This window comes from Emydura macquarii, unplaced genomic scaffold (genome assembly GCF_026122565.2).
Source record: "Emydura macquarii macquarii isolate MOO-44397 ecotype Brisbane River unplaced genomic scaffold, CSIRO-AGI_Emac_v2 contig_2308, whole genome shotgun sequence".
Classification (NCBI taxonomy): Eukaryota; Metazoa; Chordata; order Testudines; family Chelidae; genus Emydura; species Emydura macquarii.
The window spans coordinates 715,590-727,990 of NW_027132445.1; the positions used below are offsets into that span (position 1 = coordinate 715,590).

The 12,401-nt window shown below is 41.2% G+C and overlaps 1 protein-coding gene across 2 annotated transcripts in view; it reads left to right on the forward strand.

The window, feature by feature from the left end:
• PDE10A (phosphodiesterase 10A) overlaps positions 1 to 12,401 on the forward strand; it is a 279,406-nt gene that overhangs the window by 181,023 nt on the left and 85,982 nt on the right. For both annotated transcript variants that reach the window (XM_067560784.1, XM_067560785.1), the window contains one exon: positions 10,073 to 10,193. In XM_067560784.1, coding sequence (XP_067416885.1) covers positions 10,073 to 10,193 — 121 coding nt within the window. The remainder of the gene's footprint in view (positions 1 to 10,072; positions 10,194 to 12,401) is intronic.

A 12,401-nucleotide genomic window follows, 5' to 3' on the forward strand; every position in this document is an offset into this window, starting at 1 on the left:
GTTATCGCTCTTTTACCTCCTAAGAAAAGAACTATTACTGGAAGAAGGGTGAGTTTGGGCACTAATTCTCAGTGTGTATGTGTTCGGTGCTAGAATGGGGTAAGGGTTCAGTCCATTCACAAAATTAGTAAAACATTGTTTGTGAATTAGAGAGGTGTCAGTCTTCTATGATTATCAAAACTGGGGAAAAGTCCTTAATTCTACCTCATCTAGATATTAGAGAGACATTAAGCATGTACAGTGTTCGTCCAAGACTGCAGGGGAGTGAACTGGTGAGACTAAATAGACCACAAAATCCAGTTAAAAGATCTTCCATCAGAGTGCAGAACTTTTGAGGATGGAGAAACCTCTCCTGGTGTTTTGGAAAGTGAAGAACTTGGCCTTCCAAGCAACCCGATGCATCAAAATCACCTTCAATGCATCTGGTTCCCACCACTTCCTTTCCTCTATGGTAACTACATGGAAGTTACTGTGTGTCTGCTTTCCCAGCCCCTCAGTAGAAAAGGAATGAGATCACAGACAGCTGTGTAGGGAGGAGAGGAGACAGGAAATCACTTGAGTGGTGGTGGATGGGTCTGGTGCAGAGCTGGCATGTGTGTGCAGGCTAGGCGTTAACATATCTCTTACTGCTGCTTAAATCGTGGTCAGGATTTTGTCCTGTATGGTGCTTCCTTTTCCCCTGTTGTAGCTCAGAACCTTAAACTTAAACCAAAATGTTCAGTGGGCCTGATATGATCACAGTGAAATCATCCCTTGTTCATTTCAAATAATGGCTTCTTGTCCATTCCACTTTTACTTGTACAGTACCCATGGTGAAGTTGCACTATGGCAAGCATGTTTGCTTTGTAAACTGTGGTGATCCCAGCAGCAATTCACTTTGCTATAGTTTACAGTATAAACACCATGAAATTACCTTGCAAGTGACTAACTCATTTACAGTACTTTATTCTTGGAAATGGCAATAATATTTCAATCCTCTCCTTTCCCCCTCTTTGGACTTAGGGCTTTTGGCAGTTGCCTTGGCACCAGGTATCACCTTTGCACAATATGCCACTGAAAGTTACAGAATTAGTACCTTTTCCATTAATAATTGCATGACTTCTCTGTCCCATTAAATAAGGGTTTGTGCTTCCATATGTCCATGTCACAGCAAGTTCATTATTCATTCTTCACATTGTTGCTTTATTGATCGTAGGATTTAAACATTTTCACAATGAACTAAAAATGAATGCTGTAATGAAAAGTTAAAAGAAAACAGGACAGCAAACATATATACTGTATGCATGCTTTAGAAGATAATGCATATAATATGGCATCCAGTGTTATCAGAGGAAGATGCGTGTGTGTTACGAATTTTGGATGGAGAATGAGGCTTGTGGATACTGAAGGTAGTGGTAAGAAACTAGGGAAAAGGGCAGATAAGCAACATGGAGATGGGAAAAGGTTTGACCATGCCAGTGAACAGTGACTGTGTGGCAAGAAGTTAATGTTCGGAATACAGTGTGTTCTAGCTCTCTAAGATCAGGCCTGAAAATCAGCTGCATATACAATCTGGGAAATGTATGCCTTCAAAATTTGTGAGTTTTTTCTTTGTAGTGTTAGAGCTGTTTTGCGTCCTTTAACTTAATAATAGGGCATGTCCTGCCAACTGTCATTTCATGTTTTTCCCCTCCTTTGATTTTGTCATGAGCAGTGTTTGATGTGTGAACAAACAATTCATAAATACCTGTGTATGGTGCTGCAAAGTTAAGCTTTATTTACTGAGCAAGTTATAACCCATGTCCTCTTCAGTCAAAATAAGCAGAATAGACGTCAGACAAATACGTGTAGCAGCAGTTTTCTCTCAGGCTATGTACAAGCATTAAAATTAATCACAGCAGAGCCAGCTTTTTATAGCTTCATGCTTTCCAGTGTCTGAGCTTAAACAAAACTGCTCACACAAGCCAACCCGGGTTACCTTTTCTGATTTCAGATCAAAGAGATTTCTTTATGCTTCCTGTCTTCAAAATCTCTATTGCTTTAAAAGCTAGGTGGATACTTTAAGCCTATTTATTGTGTTTCTCTGTACTTTTATTTTTGAATCCACACATATGATATCTAATAGCTCAGTGCCTTTGCCTTCAAAAATCAAACTTTTTACTTAACCGAATTTCATGACCTTCCATAATTTTGGGGGACATGAAATTGTGTCCCATATTTCAGTTCTTCACAGTTGTGGTTTAACTTTCTTCTCAGTATCATTGCACTATAGCTAAGATATGTCACTGTTACTCATGACTGAAAATGGGAATATCAGTTTACATATATGAAGGATGTAGCTATCAGTGTAGTCAAGCATTGCAAAATCTGGCAGCTCTTTGAAAGTTACCAGATAGGCTGAGGTTAACAAAAAAAATGTTTTCACAAATGTTCCTTTTCTAATGTTTTTTAAAAATAGGTAACAAAGGAAGATGGGAATAGAGAATGCATTTTTGAATGAAAAGCACATTAGGAGAAAGGTGGACAAATAAGCTGATGGTTTTACCAGTCTTCATCCAGAATTTGATTTTTTTTAATGATAAGAAAGATCAACAACCTTAATACTCTGCTGCAAATAAAGATGATGGTGTAGACCAGTGTTTCTCAACCTTTTAAGTAGCAAGTACCCCCTAACTTCTGAAAATTTTAATAGGTACCCCAACACTCAATCTTCCACCGGATTTTATGTTTACAGACTAATGTGAGCCATATGTTGGAAGAAGGGCTGAGTATATAAGGCCGCGATATGACAGATGTCAGATCTAGTGTGGGTAGGGTTACCACCTCTACACCAGGAGTGCACAACTCAAGTATGTACCTGGGCTAGAGAAGATGTTGGCCAGAGCTAGGAGAATATAAAGCGCCACGCCAAATTTTTTGCTGTAGATTTAAGAGGAGGAAGGGGTGAGAGAGAGAGAGAGAGAGAGAGAGACAGGAAAAAAGGGTAATTGGTGAAATCTGGGGCTGTCATAGATGTCAATTTCATTGCTCAGCTAGAGCAATGAAATTGACAAGTTTTCTGGGCACTGGACTTTGAGCCAGGGTGGGGGACTGCCACCTGGGCAAGTTGCAGGTGGCTGCCACCCAATCTGAGCTGGGGCAGAGGAGGCTTCCACACCAGCTGGGATCCAGGGAGGTGGGCAGGCGACTGCTGCCCGTTTTCAAGCTGGGGCGCTAGAGGCTGTCCCTTGGCTTGGAGCCAGGGCGAGGGTGGCTGCCACCCAGCTGTGTGCCCAGCTCACGAGACGCAGGAGGCTGCCACTGGGCTCCCACTTGGGAGCTGTGATTGGGTGGGAAGTGGGGGGCTGCTGCTCGCTTCCCAGCTGGGAGCGGGTGGGAAGCGGGGGGCTGCCTCCTGACTTCCCCAGAAGTTGGCAGCTGCTGCCTGCCTCCCCTTCACTCTGTTTTCCCTGGGTATTTCCTGTCTGTATCTCGCATACCCCCAAGGATACGTGTACCACAGGTTGAGAAACTATGGTGTAGACAGTGCATAAATCATCTGTAGAGCATAAATCCATGCAATAAACCTTCACTTAGTAATTGTCTTTCTTTTTTCATCAGAGCACAATACTACCAAAAAAGAGAGTCCGCCAATCATTTAAACAAAATACATCAAATAATTTGAATTATCCATAATTTTTTAAAATTATTGAATAATATAGCAATAGTGAAAGCTGCAGGATTGTAGCTGTGGGAGCTGAAATCTTTTAATTATCTACAAAACAGGTATAGCACAGCAGTGGCATTGCAAACTTCCCCATGTAACACCATCAGTGTTCCTCAGACCTGACCTGGACTGACTGCACTGAGGATCCACATAGGAGTTTTTTTTAATTTGCATCCAGGCAAAATATTATTCAAGCCATTCAGTGCTTTTCAGTTCACCTTTTCAGCTCACCTTTTAACAGGGCCCAAGCATAATTTTTTTGGGCCCAGTACAAACTTGTAACACGGGCCCCCTCCCACACACATACCCATGGGGGTTGCAGCCTGGCCCAGGCCTTCCAGGACCTCTGGGCCCCAGTAAAGTGAACCCTTTTTTCCCCCCATATGGGAGCCTGCCTTTTGATGATGGCTTAGTTGGTGCATTGATGGTTCTCTGTTTCAGTGCTGAGAGTCTTGTTTTTAAAGTCCCAAAAGCTTATGTTAGCTAGAAATCACCATGAGATGATGGTGGTTTGTGTATTAGCATCTGCTAGCATGAAAATCATTGAGTGTGTAGTTTTGTAATGCATTTGCATATGGACAAACACATCACACTTTACAGTATGCATAGTCTTTAAAAGAACTTTGGTCATCACTTTCTGTGGGATGATTGGGAAAACAAATTGGTAGGAGAATTGGCCCTTAGATGCTGTCAGCATATTTTACTTTGGTCTGTGTAATCTAAATATATAAATTCTATCTGTAAGAAGCCTAGTCTCATCTTTTATCATTTGTGCAATAAAGTACATTATTGTTTCATATACAGGTTATCACTTTATGTGTCAAATGAGAACTACATTCTTCCCACGCAAATAATCGTTTATAAATTCCTGTAAATGGGCATTTCTTACTCTTCTTGACATTCTTTTCTCTCTTCACTTCATGCAGACTAGATTGGTTGCATGGAAATGTCTTCCCTCTTTCCCATAAGTGATTTATGTTGCTTTATCCCCTCTCACATATGAAAGGAGCGTTTGAGATGTCAATTTGCTTTATCTTCAAACTGTTTTTATTGTTGTTATTTCTCAGTCAACAGGCTAACCATGGAAAACCTTTACATGGTCTAAGAGGCTGAGATGACTACTTCTCCACAACACACCTGTCTATTATTATTATATTAATTATTTGTATTATTGTAACACCAGGAAAGCACTGGTCGTGAATCAGGACACCATTGTGCTAAGTGCTGTAGAAACACACAACAAAACAACCCCTATCCCAAAGAGCTTATATTCTAAGTATAAGCCAACAGATAACAGATAGATGTATGCAGATAGACTGACTGGATAGTACAAGGAAATAATGAAACCATACAGTGAATATGACAGGCCAAAGTAATGTGCTTGGAAAATGATCTTTGCAGCAGTATAGTGAGTGGATATCAACAGGGCATGATTACATATGTCCAGGCCAGCAAAAGGGATGTTACAATAATCAGGTCACAATATTTATGAGAGCCTGGATGATAGTTGTAATTGTGTGGATGGATAGGAAAGGTAGAAAGAATGGATGTTATACAGAATGTACGGATGTTTTGCAGAAAGAATCTACAAGACTTGGACTTGCCTGGACATGAGGACCTAGAGAGAAATCTGAGTCAAAGATGACATCCAGGTTATGAGCCAGAGTGGCAGATAGAATGGTGGTGGTGTCCACTGTAATTGAGGAAGGAGGTAGCAGGGAGGACTTGGGCATGGAGATTAAGACTCTATTTTTAGGCATGTTGCGTTTGAGCTGACTGCTAGACATCCACAAAGAGATGTCAGCGAGACAGACTGGGATATTAGTTTGGACAGGAGACAGCTCTAGAGTGGAGAGGTAGATCTTAGAATTGTCTGCATAGAGAGAGTAGTTTAATTTGTTTTCGGATGAGATTACTCAGAGATAAGTTATCCAGGCCCTGCAGTGGCTTTAAATGGGTGACTATAGTAGGAGACTCTCTGACCTATTGAGTTAGGGGCCACTAGATTACCATGGGCTCCCTGATTTGCTCTCCTTCTTGAGAAACAGGCTTCTTTTGAACTGAGGTCAGGCTTCTTCAGACTTGACTAATTCTGACCCTCACAAACTGATGCAGATTGGAGATAGAGGTTTCAGGGTTCACTCTGAGTAACTCATTCTCTTCAAGATCATGGAGAGTTGACCCTAAAATCCATTCACATTTCAAAGCTCTTGGACATAAGAGCAAAGCTGCTTATAGAGTGAATAGCCTGGATAGATTACTTGTTTGAGGGGAGCCCTCTTCCCCCCCACATCTTCTGTCTGTCTTTCTTTCTCTGACACTGGTGGGCTGCAGCCCAGAATGATATCAGTGAAATTCTGTCAGTAGGTTTCTGCCAACCATTTTAGAAATCTCATGTTAGAATACCCTGAGAGGGACCTCTGCAGGACAGTGGACTCTCCTGGCATTAACTGCTGAAACTAGAGGCAACATATGTTCAGTTCTTCATGGAAAAGAAAGTAATTGCCAATTTTAAAGAAAAAGATACGAAACATGGGGAGCAGGACCAGGTATTGAGAACATAAAGTGAGAGGTGGCGAACTCTGTGGTGCTCATTCTAAGAATGCTGGACTCTTTTAGGGGTTGACCAAAAATCTAGAATATCAGATTTCTTGTCATTGACTCAACAGTACTGAAAGATTCTCTCCTTTAAATGCTGTGTAAAAGTACTTGTCTTAACAGGCCTGACTGGGTTTAGCACCTGCAAGTCTTCCCTTTGGGAGCTGTAACAAGTGGTTAATATAGGTGACCAGTCCCCCTTCTTCAAACTACTGTTTATTTACCACAATAGTAACAAAGCATAACATAAGAAAATAAAAGATTTTAAACCAATAAAAGGGTATACATATGTCTGTTTTACCTGGAGGCTTGCTATCCCTGGCAGAGACTCTAGGCATGTCCATGTTTACTCCAGCCCTTGACCTTTGGGGTCTGTGTCTATGGGTAGGTTTAACCTGTCCAAAAAAAACCCCAAAGCCCATAGCAGAAAGCCTCAGCGGCCAGGTCTGCTGACTTGGAGTCATGCTACAGTGCTAAAAATAGTAATGTAGATGTTCCTGCTTGGGCTCAGAACCTGGCGACGGGTGTTGGGTCTCAGAACCTGAGTTCCAGCCCAGGTGAGAACAACTGAAGTGTTATTTTTAGTGCTGTAGCGCAAACCTGAGTCTGTAGACCTGGGCTCTGAGGCATAGTGTGAACAGTTTGTTTGTTTTGCACTGTAGACATATCCAGTGAGAACTGCTTCTCATCAGCAACTCCCAAAGCCCACTTTCAAGAATGCATTTTTATCCCCCTGGATGTTTTGGTTCTCCTTTGTTTACAAACTGAGATTCCCTCCATGACAAACTGGTCCGTGGAGCTTCATAGAGGGTTGGATGTAGGACATTAAAGTGAATAGGTTGAATATGTTCTCTGAAGCATGAGTAAATGGGTGGCTATTTGAAGCTGTTATCCTTTATCTTGCATATGTGCTGCTGGCCCCTATTTGAATGAACCCTTTGTATTCATACAGTAACCTCCACTTACAACAATCAAATGATTAGAATATATAATATATATACATTATTACAGAGTAGCTCCAAATCCATCATAAATATTTTCCAGTGCTCCGTCCAGTCCATTTTTTAAACATCTCAAGCAATGTTTTTCAATATTGCCGTCTTTCCTACTTCCTCTCCCCCTCCACGATATTTTATGGCTTCCTCACCTCTCATCCACTCATCTAGGGAGGTTCCTGAGTTCCAATCCTTCTGCACTCCCAAAATGAGTCTGCCACTCCCTTCTCCCACATCAAAGGGAAGCTACAGTCCTAGTTTTTTAAAATTCCTCCTACCCTCCAGGTAATTTTATGCACTACAGCGTGAATGCTGCTGAATAATTGAGATGTTATAAAAAGACAGGGCTGTACCTCACAGGCTGGGAATCACTGATTTGGGGGGAGAATTCTATAATAATAATAAATAACAAAATTGCTGCTATAGTAACAGATTATTTTGCCACAGGAACTCTGCAAATACTATAGGAAGTTATAGATAACACTAAGAAAGGCACATGTCTGCTTTTGATTTTTGACTTCGTATTTACTGACATTGATCCCTGTTACCGTAGCCCTTCTGTTACAGCAGATTGTAGCCATCAGTTTTGTTTTTTTCCCCACAATACCAAAAGGAAGAATGTCCCTGGCACAATTACCTTATAAGCAGTGAGGCATGCAGATTAATCTGTCACTTTAGTCCTTCATACTTATTCATATTTCATTTAATGTTACATGCACTTGACTTTTTGATTACTTAATTCTTCACATTGAATGAATCACATCCATCTGACTCTTTCTAAAGTCACAGTATCTCTGCATGGGCTTAACCTATCATTGTAATTTTTGTGTTAGTTTTTTTTAAAAAGTGTGCATCCTTTTGTTTAAATAGAAAACTTAGCAGTATTCGTCCAATTATCTTGCATTGTTATTTGCTGTCAGCTGTTGTGCACGTCTATGTTCTAAAGACAAATAGGTGCTAGAAGTATTTCTGAAAAAGCTCTGCAAAAAGTTCTTCAATCATGGATGTTTACACAGTGATTTGTCCTCTAAATTATTATCCCATTTTACAGTACTGTACTATGATTTAGGTGATTAGTTTAATTAACGTGTCAGTAGGATGCAGTTTTATCACTGGCGATGATAAAGTGAATTAAAATGAACTAATCCTGCTTTATCTTAGTTTAGTGCCATTGAAATTGAGATTTCCCAAGTAAAAGCCCCAAAATATTGGAGGGTTATCCGTTTGATACAGAAAGAGCTGAGTGGTGAGAGGAATGGGTTAGAAAGATTATTGTTGGTAATTTTTAAACTTTAGGACACCTGTTAAATATGAAACAATATTTAAACTGTGTGTGATGGCAAATAACCATATTTGTATGCCTTTTTTTTTCCACTGAAGGTTGAATTGTTTGAGGAATTTCTTTCATCAGTTGGGATCAGTTTTGATTTTATTTTGCCCAACCTGTATGAAAGATGTGTTTATCTGTGTTATAAACTGATTCCAGTATGGGTCCAGCACTGAATAGTGATTGATTTAGTTTTTTATTTTCCACTTGTCTTAGACCTCATCAACCTCTTATAAAATGATGTGATTATGATTCTAAACAAATTTTACTCATCTTGCCAGTTGTCAAATCCAGATAATCTCAGATGGAAATCTGCCATGTTACAAATTAATACTCTTGTTATGCAGCTAGCATTTTTACAATTGCACAAATGTGTGCAGCAACTTCAATCTGCTTAGATTTATGAAATGTTTGCTAACACATGTTACAGTTTATTCACGTAGTTAATTGCATAATTACAATGTGTATATAGTTCTTAGTTACGTGAAAGTTGAGTAAAGGATTATGATATTGTGCTGATAGATTCATGTAGATGATAGAACAAGTTAAAGTACAAGCCTTAAACGTTGAAGATTTAGCTTCAAATCCTGATTACTCTAGGTCACAGGTGAAAATGAATTTGGTCCTTTAAGGACATTTTTCCACATAACAAAACCGCTCTGCAATTTTTCATGATTTACAGTCTTGGTTTGAGAGAAACCCAGAGTGTTACAACATGAGTTTGCAGATCTGGGCTCAAATGTGCTGGCAACCCCAGACTTCATTCTTCATTGCCTTGCTCTTTATGCTGTTACTTGTATCTGTGCAAAGTGAGTGCTAAGTTAGGGCTAGTTTATACTTAAAACTTTAGAGTGGCACAGCTGTAGCTGTAAGAGCACTTGTGTAGTTGTGTTATGTCAACAGGAGAGAGTTCTCCCGCTAACGTAATAAAACCACCTAAATGAGTGACGGTAGCTATGTTGGCGGGAGATGCTCTCCTGCCGACATAGTGCTGTACACATAAGCACTTATGCCAACAAAACTTGGGGAAAATAGACACACAGGCTGGAGTACTAGAGAAGTAGGTAATGAAGTCAGAAGGTGGGGGCTAAAATAGCTGCCTTTTTGTAATAGAGGAAACAGGTCAAAGGGAGGCATATGAAGGGTACCTGCCTATTAACTGTCACACATATCAGTTTCTTGATATATGATCATATGATTCTGGTCATGTGTAGCCAATTAATAATTGATCATTGGTTTAGCACAATACATTTTGAACTATTGGCTAGCTGGCCATAGCATGGAATGCTAATTCATATCACATAGCCGTAGCATGAGAGTCAGGCAATAGGCTTATGGCTGACAATTGAGGATTGATTAGATACATAACATCCACTGTATATTTTTATACATGTATATTGAGAACACTTTTTTCAAGTTGTAGAATATGTTTGTTCTAAACTGGGTTTTTCCTCTTTGGTTCAATAGTACCAGGATACGAATATGCAAGGAGTGGTATACGAACTGAACAGCTACATAGAACAACGGTTGGATACAGGAGGAGACAACCAACTACTCCTATATGAACTGAGCAGCATCATTAAAATAGGTAAGGAAAAGGATTTGATGTCCAGTAGCTAAAGCCTTGCTGTGGCACTCTGTGCATTAGTTGTGCTATTTAATAAATAAATATAGCTATTACAGAATAACTGCACATGCTCGGTACACCATCCTGTAACTGCCTCCACACCAAGCAGCCCTTGCACTGGTATGGAGCCCCTGGATGTCAGTGCAGCTCCAGCTTGGGGCCAGGGTTCACCCAGCTGTGAGTCCAGTTGCTGAATCAGGGCCAATTGCAAAGCAAACCACTCAATAGATTATTCTGATTTTGGTGTCACCTGCCAGATCGATTTGGAAAGTTGTAGAATTAGCTGTCAGCAATATTATTGAAAATCTTGACTGCTCCTTTATCAAATGTGAGGTGATTTGGGTGTATTTTTTCCAGAAGAGAAAATAAAACTTAATAGAGTCACAGCATTTTTTGATGTGCTCTAGGTATCTCTTTATGAAAAAGATATGGTCCATGAATAAAAGTGAAACATGTGTCCTGTAAACATTTAAAGCTTCCATCAGCTCCCTCCCCTGAAGTGTACTCCCAAAGTGAGTACAGATTGATTTGCATTGAAAGCATCTGTCCAGGCGTGTTTGCCTCACATACTTTTCAAATAAGTCTTTTACAACCTTTTCCCCGCATCCCTACCACTCCCACACTTTGTAACATGAAGCTGGTTCTTCTATTTTATGTGTATTGTGTTTCAAATGGACTACATTTGTTTACAGTCACTATAATGGATGGTTGGGTTCTGATTCAACTTTAACCCATCTGGTCAGTTCTGGTTTGTGTTAGAGAGCAAATGAGAGGTTGGAGGAGAGACAGAGACAGAGACAGCACATCATGCCATATTCCTAGTAGACTAGAGATTAGGTTTTCCTTCCTTAATTTACAATGCTCTTCTTTCCTGTCATGTCCAATAGACATATAATATTAATATTCTCTCTTGAAATGACTTTGGAACTCAAATACAAATGAGCTTCTCACTGACTGGCAATGATGTCACTCATATCCATGTCACTAATTAAGCAATCAGACAGTGGGTTTTTGGTTCTGTCAAACACATGTAGAAGGCCAGTTGACTTTAACCACCCCCGGTATGTAATCATTTCCCTGAAATGCAGTGCCTGTGCATGTACAGGATATAGCGTTACTGACAGACAGAGAGGTGTACTTGTGCCCAAAGTGTTGAACATACTTTGTAATGCTGAGTAAAAAAGCACAGGCCTGATGTATTCTTCTATTTCTGAGAGGTTTTTTTTTTTGTTTTAGCAATTAGATACCTCTGAGGGTTTATTTCTAAGGGATTATTGCACTTTTTCATACTTAAAGCACTCAGCCTTTGGCCTTATGCCTCACAACACCACCTGTGTCTTGCAGTAATTGCCAGCAGATACTTACTCCCTGGAGTGTCTTAATATATTTAATACAGGACAGCTATGGAAAACGTAGGCCCCCACATGTCATAGAAACTAGAAACAACCCTGTCATACACACAGAGTGGCAGCATTTGAGGCTTATTCATTGTTTTGCCATGCTTATGTATCTTAAGGAAAGGACAGAAAGAGTTTATGCTCTGTACAAGGGATGCAACTTTTCTTTTGTTAATGGAAAACGTGCTATCTATGTTCTATATCATAGTTTCTCAACCTGTGGTATGCGTACCTCTGGGGGTACGCGAGACGCAGGCAGCAGGTACCTGGGGAAAGACAGAGTGAAGGGGAGGTTGGCGGCAGCAGCCCACTTCCCACCTGGTCACAGCTCCCAGCAGGGAAGCGAGCAGCAGTCCCCAGCTTCTGGGGAAGGAGGGTGGCAGCCCCCTGCTTCCCGCCTGGTCACTGCTCCCCACTGGGAGGCGGGCGGCAGCCACTACAGTCCCAGGAAGCCAGGCTGCAGCCACTCGCTTCCCGCCTAGTCCCAGCTGAGAGTCAGGCAGCAGCCACTGGCTTTTGGGGAAGGCGCGTGGCAGCCACTCACTTCCCACCCGGTCACAGCTCCCATCTGGGAGGCAGGCGGCAGCCGCTAGCTTCTGGGGGAGGCGGGCAGCAGCCTCCCACTTCCCGTCGGGTCCCAGCTCCAAGGTGGGAGCCCAGTGGCAGCCTCCTGCATCTTGTGAGCTGGACTCGCAGCTGGGTGGCAGCCACCTGCGCCCTGGCTCCGAGCTGATGGACAGCCTCCAGCATCCTGGCTTGAAGACGGGCAGCA